Genomic DNA, 16,586 nt, shown 5'->3' with positions numbered 1-16,586 from the left:
AGAACATATGTGGAGGACTGACAACCTATTGAGAGAAAATCTTATTCTCTGTTAGTTAGGGTGATTGGTATGACATTTAGCAGAAAGCCTGTTCACTACAGAGAAGCAGTGGGTGTACATTCACATTCTGACCTTTATACATGAGTTCACCATAAATTAATTTTCAACTTAATGTAATATTGCAGTTCTTTATTTCCTGTTTATCAGATACAGCTTTTATTTATAGTCTGTACAGCACTGAAGGCACACAAAAACAAAAAATATAATGAAACATAAGTATTTACAAAATATACAGAATAAATAATTAAATCTAGGTAAGTAGAAAAGCTACAGAGTGTGTGCTTACATGAATCGTTTCAAAGTTGAATGAGTTTGAATGAAGTCTGTAGTATTAATCCTGGACAATGACAACGTCCACATTGCAAATGTCAGGTGCCAGTAGTCCATTGCCTTTAATATGAGCTAAGATGCAGAGAAAAGTTGGCTGCACTCAGTCAGCAGATTGTCTGTGATGACAACTGGAGCTTCACGTTTGGGTAATGTTGCTCTTCAGTAACCATTCATGTGCTAAAAGATCCATATGCCCCTTCTTTAATCAGTTCAGGATAGTTCAGTATCAGCCAATATCAGCATGAGGAAGCAACAATGTTCCTAAATGCTGTTTTAGTATTGTCAGACATAAAATAGTAACATGAAACCCAATCTCAAACATGCTCACACTCACACAAACGCACACTGAAGTATCATATACATCTGTGGCTCATTTTTTCTGGCAAGAAAAAAAAAAACCAAATGAAACGTTTCAGCAGGACTCTGATTGTCATGCACTATCTTATGGCATTTGATTAGTGCAATGCATTTTTACAAGATTACATTTGTGTATTATATACTGTACTTTAAGTGCTCTACTTACTGATTGTGAGACAAGAAACACTCATTCTGTGACTATCCCCAGCTTGTGTTAAAATAAATAATGGTCCTATAACTGCAACTGTGTAGTGTATAGCATTGGAAGTACACTCCAATCACTGTTTTCCAGTGTACAGTTGGCATTTTGCTGACTACACCACAATGAGCATTCTGGATACAGCATTCAGCTGGCTTATGTTGACAGAAGGTGTAATCAGGTCATACAGAGAGGCAGGATAGACTGATTAAACAGCAATACTGGGTCAAGTGGTGATTGGAATTCACTCAGTTCTTTCCAAACATCTGCTTTATCCTGTCAGGATGTCAGTTGGGGGTATATGCGCTGTGCGGATCAATTCATTTGGCTGCAGTAATGCCATGTAAATTTAATCAATCATAAAAAGCTGATTGAGTGGATTTTAAAGAGGGCTTCAACCCAGGCCTGCTCAACAGACTATGATAGCTTCTTTAAATTACAATTGGCCAAAATATATTACTCCTTTCACCAGCTACACAACATGGCTGTCAACATATAAAATGTAACAAAAAATAAACCACTTACATTCTGTGCTACAATTAAACCCAAAGTGATGTGCCCATGATATATATCTTACACTCTGAAAAGTACAAGAGGGCAAACAGGACAAGGCACTTGGTTTAAAACATAATATATTTATATATATATATTTATATATATATATCAGTATATTTTTTCTGCTTAGGCTCAGTTAAATGCAGTTTGATGCTCCAGAACCTCTAAGTAGTCTGGCTCAGTATGCAGGTTAGCCTTAAGTTCAAAGTACTCATTCTTGGTTTGCTCAAGCATGACCTTGCGTGGTCGTGAGTACATAATAGTCTCCATTAGTTTTAACTCCTCCTGGTGCCCCGGGACCTGCATGTCTACAGCTGACTGAAGCCGGGGCATGTTTTTCCTAAGGTACTCTGTTATTCCAAGCTGCTGCAGCTCCTTCTCCCTCTCCAGAATGTTCCTGTACAAGGAGTTGGGATTCCCGAGAGTGACAAACTCTGAGGGGCACTCTCCAGTCATGGGTCTAAACTTGGAGCTGGGATTTCCTGTTAGAGGTGAAGTGTTCTCCTTCTCCATGATACTCCGGCAGACGTGTTGCTTGGTGCGGGGCTCATCCAGGCTATAATCCAAATCTGTGTCGTGCTCCTTGTGTTGGGAGCAGTAGGTGGGGTTGCGACAGATCTGCACAATAGGACTATTCGATCTCTCTTCATACAGAGTGGCAGACCCTGTTCTTTGTGTCAGCGTGTGGTGTGTAGTTTTCTGCCCATACATGCTATAATGTAAATGAATGGGACTACTGTTGGCGTTTTCTCTGGGTTGCTCCTCTGCTGCTTTTTTCTTTGCTCTTCTCCGCCGCCGGTGCACCACAAACACGACCAAACCAGCTGAGCAGAATATAATCATGAGCACAAAAACAAGAAGGCTTAAGATGAGCACAGAGAGGGGGACGGTGTCTGTGAGTGGGCTGAACAAACCCTTGCCATTTCTGTAAGGGCCCTCTGTAGCTGTCACACTTTCCTCCCCACTTGGGGACATAGGGTAATTGGTCCCTAAACCAGGACACAGCACTTCATGTCGAAGGCTTCTTAGCTCGGCCTGCATCACGTTCTTTGGGGTGTGACATAAAATGGAGCCCACCACTGTGTCCTTTCTGAGTTTCTCAACCCATTGTTTGAGGCTGAGCAAATCACAGCTGCAGTCCCATGGGTTGTCCTCTAAATAAATCTGCTCCAGTGAGTCAAGTTGATCAAGCACATTGCTCACTGGCAGGTGCATAAGTAGATTCTTCCTCAGGTTTAATTTGGTGAGGGGCACATTGCGGAATATCTGTGCTGGAAGAGAGTTGAGCAGGTTGTTATTTAATGACAACAGCTTCAGGTTTGGCAGGGGATTAAATGTGCCTGGAGCAATCTCTTTGATAAGGTTGTATTCCAGATACAGATATTCAAGGTTGTGGAGCCCCACAAACATTGTGGAGAATAGTTTCTCAATTCTGTTGCCATTCAGATACAGTTTTTTCAAGCTGCTCAGGCTGAGGAAAGTTTCATTATCAATGTAATCAATTCTGTTGTTTGCCAAGTTGAGTAATTCTAAACTGTCATATGTGACAAAATCATACTTCAATAGTTTCTCAATCATATTCCCTGTCATTACCAGTTTAGTGGGACTTTGCTGAAGTATTCCGATATCTGATACCTTTTGAATTCCTCTGTCCTGACAATGCATCAAAAACCCAGCCACAGGGTGATTGTGACAAGAACAGTGTTCCACACAGGGACTGCTGGGAATGTGAGAGGGTGTTGGTACCTTGGCGTCATCTTTGGCATTGATCAGCTTGGGAATCTGCGAAACTTTGGATGACGGAGTAACAACCATATCCAGTGACTTTGACGGCTCCTCCAGGTTAATATCTGCATGGGACGGGCACAGAACGTCCCGCTTGACTTTAGCCAGAATGGTGCCCTTAAGATGATGTGGTGTGCTGCAGACCACATCCCCGATTGCTGACTGGGCCCTCATGTTCTCCATCCAGATTTTTAAATGTAAAATATCACAGTCACAGACCCAATCATTGTCCTCCAGGAGCAGTTCCATTATCCGTCCAATATGCTCCAAAAACCCGACGTAAGGCAGTGTCTGGAGCTTGTTGCCACGTAAGTCCAGGTGGGTGAGGGGCACGAACCGGAAAATGTTGCTAGGTAAAAACTCAATGGAATTATCATTGAGAATGAGGACCTTGAGGCGGATGAGTTTGTTGAAGGCCCCTGGCTCAATGACCCGAATGAAATTTGTGTCAGCTTGGAGAAACTCCAAATTCACCAGGCCTTGAAAAGTGTCCTCTTTCAGAGTGACGAGGAAATTGCTATTTATGTGGAGTTTCTTCAGTGAACCGAGAGTGCTAAAGACCCCTGGTTCCAGCTCTTGTATGCTATTACCCCCGATGTGCAGTGAAAGGGCATTCTTAAGCCCTTCCATTTCCTCTGCACGGAGCTCAACCAAGTCATTTTTGTAAAGGTTCAGGTGGAAGGGCACACCTGAGGGGATTTTGATTTGGGAGAGTTTGCTGATGTTTCTCTGCTCACAGTTAAGATGAAGGACACCATCTTTCCCCTCACAGGAGCACAGAGAGTCACAAGACTCACTAAAAGAGGATGATGCCTGTGAGGGATGGATATCTTGGGATTGGGCCGCAGTGAGAAACAAGGCGATGAAAATGATACAGGGCAGCATTTCGGGTCTGAGATATCTGCAGAGAAAGAAAGGATAGAAACAAGAGGGGGGCGGGGAGGAAAAAAGAACATTATATTATCATGAAAAGGTTAATACAAATTAAAAGAACAGTTTTATATTACTGTTCTGTTTGATTGACTATTACATGTGATCCAATATGTCGTGTCACAATACATGATTCACCCACATCTTAGTTGTAAGCATTAGTGTAGTGTAGAACTGTCTTTACATAGTGAAAATGCATTAAAAGTATATAAGAGGAAAGTATAATAAATACTCAGTTTTAAATGTGTCAAAGTTAGATATACATGCATTATTTTCTTTCAAAACATGTCTTTCTAAATCTCCCTTTATGCAGCTTTTATAGCACTTAGCAATTCTATGCCCTGTGTGGATTTGAGGAATCGCAGTTAAAGCAAATTTAACTTCTAATGGGAATCCTAATAATCCATTTAAAACAATCATTAGACTCAACAGTATCTACCCGGCCACTGCATTTTACCAACGAGTGAATACATTTCATAGGTTGAGCAATGACAAAGGCAGCATCTCTTTCCAGTGACTCACGGTGGGCTAATGGTACATTTAAAAAAAAAAAAAAAAAGATTCTCATTTGACTGATTTTTCTGCCCTTGCTCTGAACAAAGACTTACTCACTGTGAGTCACCTAAAATGCAGAAGTCAGTTCAGTCCACTTAAGAGTCCATGATACAACTACATTTATAACAGGCATGCTACACATAGGACTGAAAATGAATGGTCTTGTCTTGACTCTTCAACAAATGAACTTACACTTGACTGAACTTACAGTGAACTGATCACAAGCTCCTACATTAATCAATCTGATTTCTTATAGTGTTAATCTGATTAACTTATGGCACTGTTCTCCAAGTAGCAAACCAAAGATCTTATGAAGACAACTCAAACTTCACTGTATGCAGAATTTATGTTGAATGACAGGGAAATTTTTCAAATAGGATTTTAATGATGAGACGTCTTAGTATCACATCTAAATCCATTACATTAATTTGACAAAAATCACAATAGATCAAAGGCTGCACCATTCTCAGTGGATTGGTGGAGGAGTCATGGGAAGAGATATCTTCACATGATCAAGGACAGCTAGATATCCCTTAACCAACAGACTTCTGTCTGAAAAGAGGAGATATGAAAAGATGACAGGAAGGCACGGCTATTCTTGTTAACGAAATCTGATGAGCATCTGAAAAGATTCATTCTAACAAGACTAGGCAGGAATAGCTCAGCTGATGCAGTCTGTGTTTATCAGAGATCGAATTCTTTGACTCATCATCTATAAATGGTACTTGGCCCTCTTTTATTGTAAGTTCCAGAAAAAAACATACTTCCTATTTAAAGTCAATGAGACGTGGGGTATGTTTTCAGGGGGTGTTTGTAGTTGTGTGCTTTCTAAAGCAGGTAGTGTAGTGTGGTAGTGTGGCTAAAAAAGTGGTTTGGAATGTGGACTGGAGTACAGAATGTAATTCTACCCTAATCCTTTTTCTTAAAGTAAAGATTGCTGTAGTTAGCTTAGATAAAACTTTGGCAAGCCCACACACCAAAGGAGATGTCCAAACTTCTTGAAGGAGGCTCCTATTATTTCTTACGCTTGCCTCTTCATTCTCTTTTACCTTTAGCATTCTGTCTCTAAGCATTTTCTTTTTTTCTTTTTTTTTTTTTTTTTTTGGTGTTGCGTCGAGTCAAAATTATTGATGAAAATCACGTCAACACTATCTCCAACATCTTTGATGTATTCAGGCAGAATACCCCAAGGTCAGTTTAAACTTTCCACAACAGATCTAGGCTCACATTTCTCACTGCAAAGACCTATGAAACACTGAAACACTAAAGGAGAATCCTAGAGAATCTGCACAGCAGTACTACAACGCCAGGTAGACCCACAATTGCATTGATGAATTCATTAGAGGTCACTGGAAGAAACAGTAAGTGTGCTCTTAAAATGTTAGTGTTAAAGGTCCTTCTCAAGCGGAGCTCTTCAAGTAACGCTGGTTAACTAAAACCTGTTTTGCCTTTTGAAAGGAAACGTTTCATTTTATCTTCCTGTACAATAGCTTATGTAGCTGAGAGTGATAAAAGTACTTTTATTCATTTTATAGTACTGAAAAGAACCAAGCTTCAGCTAAGGCTCCCTCGAAATAGGCTAGTAGTTTATCTTATCAAGGCTTCTGTAGTAATATTTATATGGATCTTATGAAGATACTGATCTGAAGAAAAAGGCAGATTTTACCTGCCGTCTTGTCGCTTACATAGTTTTTAGAAATGTTAGATTAAGCTAAAATGATTCAAATGTGAAGTCACATTTTGATTTGAATCTCCCATATTTGTAAAGTTTTCCCTCATGCTTAGACATGACCTTCTTGAATGAATAAAGGGCCAAAAATAAGGAGATTTTCTTGTCTGTGGGTTTCAATTACTCATGTTTATTAATGCCAGACCTGGTGAAATATAATGAAACACAAACATCTAATTTGTCAAGCCTATTAAATATGTATTGTTTTGACAGTGATAACATTCAGAAAATGGCTCCAAAACCTGGCACCCAAGCATATCTTTGGCCCCTTCCTTTTCATTATTTATCTGTATTTGCTCATTCAGGAGACTGGTGGTGGTCATGGTACCCAAGGCGCTCACCTCTGTGACCCTGATGGCTCGTAAGACAACGCTGAATGAAACAAAGACTATTAACAGATGTTATCAAATACTGCATTATGACACTGCTGAGGGCAGATATGGAAAAGCAATAGCCTCATGCACTCTTTCTTGTGTATTTCAAACGGACTCATCAACTGAACCATTTTTGAGACAATCAATCTTGCATGGAACTCAGCATGACGGGCGCAGGAGATGAAACACTCTTCTGGTGCCAGTCTTCTGCTGGGCTCTCTTTCCCAAATTCAGATGTGCATCTCTTGCTGTTCAGACAATTCAATTAGAGATCTACTGAAGCCCTATGAGATCTCCCCTCATGCATGTGAGTGAAGCCAACAGATCGTTCAGCATCAAATGAGATAAGAAGGAAAAAAAACTAGTACAGAGCTGAGGAGAGAATGACACACATTCTGCAGGTGCTGGGACATCCACAATAAGCTTTGGCCACTTACAGACCCATAAATAGCATGTTCACACTTTTTAGGCCAGCTACTACCTGTCACATGGTGCAGTGACGTGTACCTTAATATCCTGGAACACCTATCATAGGGCCAGTAACCCCCTCATGTTTTTTTAAAATCAAGACTCAGTGACAAGGCTTATTCTGTGTGGTTCTTGCGAGTACTCTTACACAGACATGTCATAAATACACATTTACATGCCGCACAGATTCTTCTCCCACAGCTCTGAGAACTATATTTAGTGATGATCAATGCACATAGCATAATCCTCTTAATCACTGCTAAGAAGATGACACTTATATTAGCAGCCAAAAGAATGAGCTATATAACATCACAGGGAATAGCTAAAAACCAAACAGGCCTGCACATCCACTTTCGCAGTTCGTAAATGGAATTCTCTTATGTTTTATGATATTGCATTCACCACTCTGGCTCAACACTGTTGTATTGTATGGTATGAACTCACCTCATGTACTTAAACATTTTATTTCATTTCATTTTTCTTCTTGGCTGCCTACCAGTGCACCACCAACTGGCATAATTAGGCTTGAGACATGAGATTAACTGGAGCTACATGAGAGTATACTGCCAAAACATTGCTGACAAATTCACAGCATGCAACTAACAAACACATCATCTTGCCTCTTGCAACTTTTCCTATTCATTCCTGTTCTATTCTTGTCCAGTTTCCAATATGAATTCTGACTTGGCTACTTCGACTTTGATAAACTTATGTGCTATTTGCTACAACCAAACTGCTTCCCATTCATTTTACATGCTTCATGCACCAAACGGCCAGAGCACTGCAGTACCACTTATTTTTATCCTCTATACATTTGTCATTCTGTCTTTCATAGTGAATTGACACACAAACACATTGCACAAACAGTAGATACAACATGATCCTGGATTTTAACTGCCCCAAATAGTGTATATGCACACTTTCCACTTGCCAGTTTATGACAATATTTTTAGATAATATGAACACAGCTGTAGTCATGTTCTTTCCTCGTCACTGTCAAAGTAAGTAAAGCATGCTGGAAACCCAAATAGCCCATAAGGCAGAAGCCTAATTTCTTTTTCTGTAGCGTGAGGCAACTTGATGTACAAGTATGAAAAGCTTGTTATCCCTAGTGGCACCCGATAGATAGAGCCATTCTCCCAACTCTGTCAAGACTGATAAAAGTCCCTCCACATTTGGGTTTCAAACATATTGTGTGGACATCTTGTGGATTATCCAGAATTTTCTTGGTTGTCAAATTGTTTTTAAGGCTTCGCAGTCAGTTCTCAGTTCTTAGCATTCTCTGACCTTAGTCCTGCTCATTGCTAGGCTACCTGCTGTCATGATGATTAATGGATCAACAGGGAGTACTGTACATTTTAATTTGCTGAGGTCTGCAGCTTCCCTGTCAGAATCCTATAAATGGTGTTAAATATACGGCAGTACATGTTTAAAAGTTTAAATGTAAATGCATTTTATACTCCAACAAGGATCAAACATGATGCTGAACTTCATGAAGGCATTATTGGAACCAGTGGAACCAGTCACAGTTTATGTGAAATATTGTCTCACCATAGGTATCCGGAATGTGTGCTCTTAACATAAGGGCTCATGGGATACTGCTGTGGTGTCAGAGGAGAAGTGAAGAATGGTGTATGATGGCCTATATTTTCCTATTTATCTGCTTTCCTTTGCAACCTCAACGGTACAAATACATATTGAGCACACTGAGCACACAGCTCAGGAAGTTCAGTATAACATGAAGTAGGCCAACTGGACCAAACTTTTGTGCCTTTAACTATTAAAACAACCCTGCATTCTCCACCTGTGGAGGGGTTATGCTGTAGCAACCCATACTTCCTCCACCAACTGCTGTACCATACAGAAACAAAGCTCCTTTTGGCAGTGTTGTAAAGCACACAGCCCTGGTGATCAGGGAAGCGAGGATCATACCCTATGCTAAAAAGCTAGCTTAGCTGTGCCCTTTCCCATGTCATGCAGTAGTTCTAACAGCTGGCAACTAATCATATGTGAAGATATAATGAGTTGGACTGATATACTGAACTGCTGTACAGATAGAAACCTCAAAAAACTAGGTGCACATAAACTGATACGAGTTGGAGTATTGACTTCTCGCCCTCCCATGTTTACCACATACTCTTCTCACTTACAGTTCTCTGCCGGTGGGCCTTAATTTCTGATAGAGAACATATGCATGATAGAGCTAATAATAGAAGCACAAAGACTGTGTGTGTGTAGGGGAGGGGGGTGGCTCAGCTCCTCTGGCGAGCGTGATTTAGCAGGCTTGCATTTCAAATGGTCTGTTTAACTAATGCGCAGTAATTAGTTCTCCAGAAATGAGCAGGCAGATTACACCAGTGTGCAGTGGCATCAAGGTGTGTTTTGTAAGGAAACACATCTGCACCAAACAGATGCGTATTCTCTGTCTGCATTATTGTCCCTTTTAAAAAGGGATGCATTCTATTCAGGAGTCTCCAGTGCCCAGCAGGACTGGTAAATTGTAAATAATTTCATTTAGAATAGTCAGTGCAGAAGCAGCTGCATACAGAAGGTCTGGCAAATCACAAGAAAAGCAAAGCCGTGAAAATTATCTTCTAGTAGGGTTTTGGTCATGAAGGTACCACATGATGGTAATAATTTCTGTGAGGTCGACTTAATTAGTTGTTTGCTAATGTTGAGTAAATTATTCTAATCCCACCTTAAGTTGGAATGTCCTACATAATCAAATCTTTTCAGTCTCTGTCTCTTCTCAGCTGTTTGAATGGCCCATTTAAAAAGCCCAACCTCAATAAAAAGGCTGTGGGGTAATGGTAATGACAGCCTTGTGATTCACGCCATAAATAGGTGTGACTCTACTTTTTCATTCACAAGCTTCAGTGTCAATGGAGTCACACATTAAAGGTAGACAGACATGCTTATTGATAAACGGCACCACCTAGAACGTTCTGTAGAATCAGTACTAAAACGACTAAGCATTTCTAGTGTTTGTGGCATCCTTAATTGGCAGATACATAATTGGTTGAATTGCAGTGCTTACAGTTCCTCCAACTGAACCCTGCTGAGTTCACTAATTGGCCAAACATCGATAAAGTCATAAGCTGTTTTTATGGTCACATCTGCTAGTGGGTGTAGTTATTAGTAACAGCTGAATGGGATCCATCTACTGTAAGTGACAATTAATCCAGAAGCCCACTAAAAATATCTTCGAAATTTGTTTTATATAGATATAATTATATATATTATTGTATTTATATAGGGTTTTATGGTTTCAGTGACAACATCTAGACTATTACTGTCAGAGAAATTTAGGAGATTTATATAAAAAATTAAGAGTTAATATATTAAAAAAGAAAAAAAAAAACTATTCAGTGGTACCCCAGCATTAAGCCCTGTGCATCATCTTTCAGTGAAGCTGGCAGAAACTCTTGTGCTGAAGAAAAAGCAATAACAGGACAGAAGATTAACACAAAGTCATGCACTATCTCACTGTTTGCGAAACGTGCACTGGCAAGTTTTACTCTGACAGAAAATCACTGGTTGGATCATGTATACCCCCTATTCTGATTCTCCCTTGACTCTGCCCTTCCCCTATTTATTCACTTGGCACTTCCATAATTCATCCCTGTGTCATACTGGCCTCAGTTTAAGTTGCTTTATGATGCAGAGCCAGTAGAAGAAAACTCCACCCATGTGACACCCTGAGCAGACTGATACAAAATGCCTGAAAGAAATCCAGTCTATGACCAGTGGAAATAATAAGACTTGCTGGAGCTGCCAGTATCAGACACAACTGACATGAACAGTACACAGAGACAGAGCTTCTCATTTGATGGGTAGAAAACAGAAGACTGAAACATAGCTCCATTCTGTGGCCCTCAAAAGCATAAGCTGAAGATGGAAACATTGACAGATGTCAAGTCTGTACAAGCCTGTAAACAAATTAGTGTATAATCCAACTACAGTTCATCACACATACATGCCGCATTCATATAATGGGATGTCTGACTAAGTTTTGCTGAAACAGGAATGAAGAATAGGAATCTGTGTGCTTGTCTAGAACTTTAGTTAAACCTATACTTTAAAGCTTTATGTGATGTTAGGGAGGCTGTTTTGATTAAACTTGTGAGTTTCACAATAAATCTGGGGGGAGTCTGATATAAAGGGTGAGTGATGCCTTTTAGTTTGGGACTTAGACTTATGAAACAGGTATATTTTTACATAAAAGTCTTGGTGACACATTTAAGACAGTAACTTCAATCAGATTTAGTTCAAGGTACCTTGTTTTTCTGTCCCTACAGTTTTTCTTCTTTTTTTTTTCTTTTTTTTTAGATTAGGTACTGTGGTTGAGTTAATTGAGTATCTGATGACTTAACAACTGGAGAGACTTGAGCTGACCCTGCACCATCCCACTGAATAAGACCTTTCAAGACCAATTAGGAAGGGATGCGACAGCGGGCAGTTAAAGAAGCTGGACAGCATTTTAAAGCTCCTGTTAAAACCTGTTAGAGCAACAGAAGCTTCAAAGTCAAAAAAAAAAAAAAAAAAAAAAAGTGTCTCAACACCCGTAATTCCCTATTTGGTGTTAGGATGGGTTACTCCGAGACACCTTAAGACGCTTAAAGCCATAACAGAAACTGAAGATTAAATGTGTTTATAGACAACAAAGCACGTACAGCACGCCTGGCATAAGAAATGTGTGCATACCACACGTGACATTGATGCAACAGAAGGGAGTGTTGCATTTCAAACAAAGGCAGCGGGGTGTTTATTTTCCCAAATAACCTGCTCACTGTCTATTTTATCAGAACGCTAGCTACAGCCCATCATACTCTTTTAGCTGCTCAGAAATATAGACAGATACAAAGGAGACTGAGCACCTGTCACATATGTCTGTTTTCAGAAGCATGTGGCAGTGTGCATCATTTTAGTAAAATGTCTGTCTCAAGCATCAATCGGTAACAAATCTTCTAAAATTTTCAAGTCAGTAGCACCAGTGATCCTAGTGAAACAAACTTAAGTCTGGGGTCCTATGAGTACTCTATCGACTTGTCAGACTCCAATAAGAGATCCACTTGCCCGAAGCTCCCACCTCCTATAAGTTTCTGGACAGACAAGTTTATAGCAAAAAAAGAGGCTATTTTCTTCCAAGCGTTTGAGACAACACACTTCAACACACAACAATACAATAAAGTGCAACTAAGCACAAACAAGAAAGAGCAAGTTTAATAATACAGAATGTCTCGTCTGACACAGAAAGACTTTTACAGGGAGTGCTTTTACAATGTGGATCCTACCTGCTCATTTACACAAGGCTACTTTACTGCAATACATGAAACAAAAAAAAAAAAACAACTATGCTTAGCAGTGTGAAAGAGTTATCTGTTTTTCTCCTTTTCTCACTTTTCATTTGGAGGTCACCTACCAACAGTTGTGTGCATCCACTAATGCTTAAAGTCAGTCTGCTTTGCTCTGGAGGCTAAAACAGAATGAAGAGAGAAATTGCGAGATAGGTAGACTTGTTGCGTCCACACAGCGGTTGTTTCATTTGTGCCTGACATGGGATAGCAGATTAGAGGCCCCAATGCTCTCCTGCTTTATTGTGCATGCGTGTGTATTTTTGTGCCCCTGCACGGATCTCCCCAGCCTTGTTTTTGTACATATACTCGCTCGGACTGTCTATCAAATTCCACTAGTGCCCTGCAGTGTTCCAGGCACCAATTATGGTGGGACTTGTCCCTTTTTCCTCTGTATTGGAAGTGATGTGACTTGCCCTACAGGGTCGACACCACCACTACACCCACATATCTGCAGAGATTCTGCCAGGGCCTGCGGTCCCACCGCAGTCCTGGAGAAATGATAATTATGACATCCGCCCACTCGAGAGGCATGAGATAGTTCAACTCCCTTGCCCCTTGTTTCAGCCCTTTTTTTTTTTTGACTGATTCAATATTCTGTGGGCTAGCGCTGCCTACCTTCTCCATGTCTTAGAGAAGCAGAGGCTCTCCAGTATATCTGCAGGCTTTCTCTGCCTGAAAGCAATGTGCTTTAATAAAGTTGCACTCAAACTGCAGACTGCTTGCACTGGTCAGACCAATTTCCTTTTGGCTATTTCACACATTACAACACCACCAATTTAAACCCAGATTAGTGTTTTATTTCATTGCAGGCAATTTCTTCAACAGGGGTCTAACCACCATTGCACAAGCCAGAAATCCACAAGTAAATGTTAGTGATTTTTTTTCCAGCAGTGTTCTGTGGTTGAATGATCATTAGTATTGAGCCTCTGGTTTTTTTTTAAAACTAAAGAAAATGGGAAGATATCTACCATGGTAAATCTAATAATTATAGATAAATCTAATAATTATAGATAGAACTCTTGTACACAGTAGATGGAAAGAAGGAACACGAACAGACTTGTGAGTCATCATAATAAATCATCAAGTTTTATATAATAGGTTACATTGGTCCACATGGGTTCATGTCTCTTTAAAAAACAATCAATAATTGATCTGAAGTTATTCTGGCATATTTGATTTAGGTATTCCATACATTTATGGTATGAAGTGCTTATGACTAAGCTGTAATTAATAATTGACTCATCCAAGCCAAACATTGGGCTCCAAACTCAATTACACAATTTGCAATTAGTCAAAGCTAATTAGACACTTCTTTTTGTCATTAACTTGTACTTAAACAGGACTGTAACCTGAACCTCAAATGGAAAAGCACGATGTTCAGGACAAAATGCAGTCTGATTAAATTAGGCTTGACTTCACATTTATGTAATCAGTCGTGATCTATGTGTGCCTAATATTAACATTATATGTTCAAAGGAGTTTCAGCAGCAGAGAAAGTAATCTTCGGATAACACATATCCTCTTCGTATATACACATATACACATATCCTTTCCGTATCATGCCATGTATGTGTGTGTGTGTGTGTGTGTGTGTGTCTGTGTGTGTCTGTGTGCGTGGCTAAAGGCCAGAGAACCAGGGAATCATCAGCTATTAGGCACTGAAATTAAAATGCAGAGGTCTGTTGCTGCCATTGTGCATAAGAATAAAGACATTCAAAGCAGAGTTTGAAGGATTTTCAGTATCTCATAAGAAGCACTCTATGGGCAGACCAGTGTTCATTACCATACGCCTGCACAGTGCCGTAGGATACAGTAACTGCGTGTGGCACACAGCCAGGTGTGCTGGAAGTAATGGAACCCCCTCAGGGAAACTGACTGACTGACTGGTCTCTCTCCCTCTCTCTCTCTCTCTTCACTCACTCTCTGCTTCCTCCCTGTCAAGTCCAGGCATTTTCTTCTACTGGTAAAACAGTGATAAATAGATATGTTTTATGTTGATTAACACAGGGCTGACACACCAATCCAAATGCCGCACATGTTACAGGAGAGTACTTTTTTAAGGGTCAAAAAGGGGTGGTAAACTGCTCAATAACATACTTTAGCTAGTTGGAACCTGCCCATAATGGACACCTGGATTCTTTACCTAAGCTATTTTCAGAATACAGCAGAATGAAACATAAAGCCCACCTGAGCTTTATATATATACATGAGGTGTATATATATAAAATAATTAAGCAAGTGCATATATATATATGACGTGGTACTGCTTCGTGACTTACCGACTAAAATTGCTGAAAAAAGGCAATTCCAAATTTCACCGCACTCTGTCCATCAGCAGATGCGGGAATCCGACGCATTGGAGCGGGTCTAACCTCCACCAACACTTTCTCTCCTGTCTCTCCTGTCTGCTTCAAATATATAAAAACAGACTGACACACGAGAAAACTTCACAGGATATGCGGGTCCCCCACTTGTCCCCTCGGGTCCACAGTTCTTTCTTCAGTCTTGTACAGCTGTCACACACGGGCTGCTGCTTATTCCGTTGCGCGCGGAGCTCGCGTTGACTTTTCACTCCAGTCCCGGGATGATGTGTAGCCCTCCTCTTGCAGCCAACCCAGAATTAATTATGATTAAGTTGCAGGTTCGAGAGAACAAAACATTGCTGTGATTGAGAGGAGACTGTTCTTTCATGTTTTGCAGTCCACTCAGAGGAATGAAAACGCGCGCCGCGATCAGCTCTCACGCTGCGCCGCGCGTTCTGTGTAGTTAACCAATCTGCGATATATTAGAGTTGCTCGGTAATTTGCATGCTGTAGGTGGACGAGGGAAGGGATGCGACGTCAAGCCAGCACCATTACAGAGCGGAGGCTCTGGTGGCGCCCTTCAAAATAAAAGCCACCTATAGGAGCGTTGAATGAACTGTCTTTCTTAATTTCCTGATGTCATCGAAACAAGACATTTTATCTCCATATTTAAGAAGTGTAAACATTACACCCCGTATTCTGCAGCTGTTTTCTGTTTTAACCTTCTCCAAAATAAACTTCTATTCTATTCCTTCCTTTCTATAGCTGGTAATTTTTTTTTTTTACAGCTGGGTAAGCTCTGTAGCTGTTATATAGAGCTCCTCCTACATGGAGGTTCCAACAATAAAGTAAAAAAAAAAAAGTATGTTGAGCTTTAAATAGCCTGGCTGCAGCACCAGCCTTAAAGGAAGAATATAATGGTACATAATAAACATATAGTGCTAATACATCCAACACAGATTAATGAGCCAGTGGGCCAATAAATACTCCATTAAGCCAATGCAATAGAATCAGTGGTTATGAGGGAGAAATAAGTGAATTTATTCATATGTACTAATGTTTATGGGGTGTCAGCACTGTAGCACATTGTGCACATTCCATTATGTGGCGAATTGAGGTTCGAGCTGGTTTGTGTCCTTGAACAAAATGGCAAAGTCCTGCCAATTCCAGATGAGATGTCGCTCACACTGACCTTTGACTTCCCTTGGGCACGGGCACTGATAAAGTGTAATCATTATTATTCCAGCTCATGCTTCTGTGTGGTGAGTTAAAAGCCAGCCTGATATATCAAACTGCTGTGAGTAACCTTGGCATAACAACTGATTCATCTGCGTCTAAACCCCAGTTGTAATTCTCTGCAGCTTACTGGTTGATCACTTTCAGATGGGACGGGAATGTTTCCCTCACGCTGTGGTTTTATGTGTCTGCCGCTTAAAGCCAAGTGGGTTTGTCACAGGATTAGTGTAAATTTAACTCCCATCTGGAACATCATAGATACTGCAAACCTACGCCTGACCTCCACAATGACCCAGCCTGGCTAGATCATCTCAAAAGAGGTGGTCAGAGGATTGAGGACGCAGACCG

The 16,586-nt window shown here is 40.4% G+C and overlaps 1 protein-coding gene across 1 annotated transcript; it reads right to left on the bottom strand.

The window, feature by feature from the left end:
• Positions 1–225: 225 nt before the first annotated feature.
• On the bottom strand, positions 226–15,460 carry slitrk6 (SLIT and NTRK-like family, member 6). The gene is made up of 2 exons (XM_026301239.1): positions 14,979–15,460; positions 226–4,187 (listed from the first exon to the last, which is right to left on the bottom strand). Exon 2 carries the CDS (start codon positions 4,169–4,171, stop codon positions 1,634–1,636), a length of 2,538 nt encoding a protein of 845 aa, XP_026157024.1. The 5' UTR covers positions 4,172–4,187; positions 14,979–15,460; the 3' UTR covers positions 226–1,633.
• Between the last annotated feature and the right edge of the window lie 1,126 nt (positions 15,461–16,586).

Source organism: Mastacembelus armatus, chromosome 2 (genome assembly GCF_900324485.2).
Source record: "Mastacembelus armatus chromosome 2, fMasArm1.2, whole genome shotgun sequence".
Classification (NCBI taxonomy): Eukaryota; Metazoa; Chordata; class Actinopteri; order Synbranchiformes; family Mastacembelidae; genus Mastacembelus; species Mastacembelus armatus.
Note: the sequence above shows the minus strand (reverse complement) of the source record. Positions and strands in the feature narration are given on the sequence as shown.

Coding starts and splice junctions, on each gene's coding strand:
- slitrk6 (XM_026301239.1), bottom strand. CDS start 4,171: ATGCTGCCCTGTATCATTTTCATCGCCTTGTTTCTCACTGCGGCCCAA.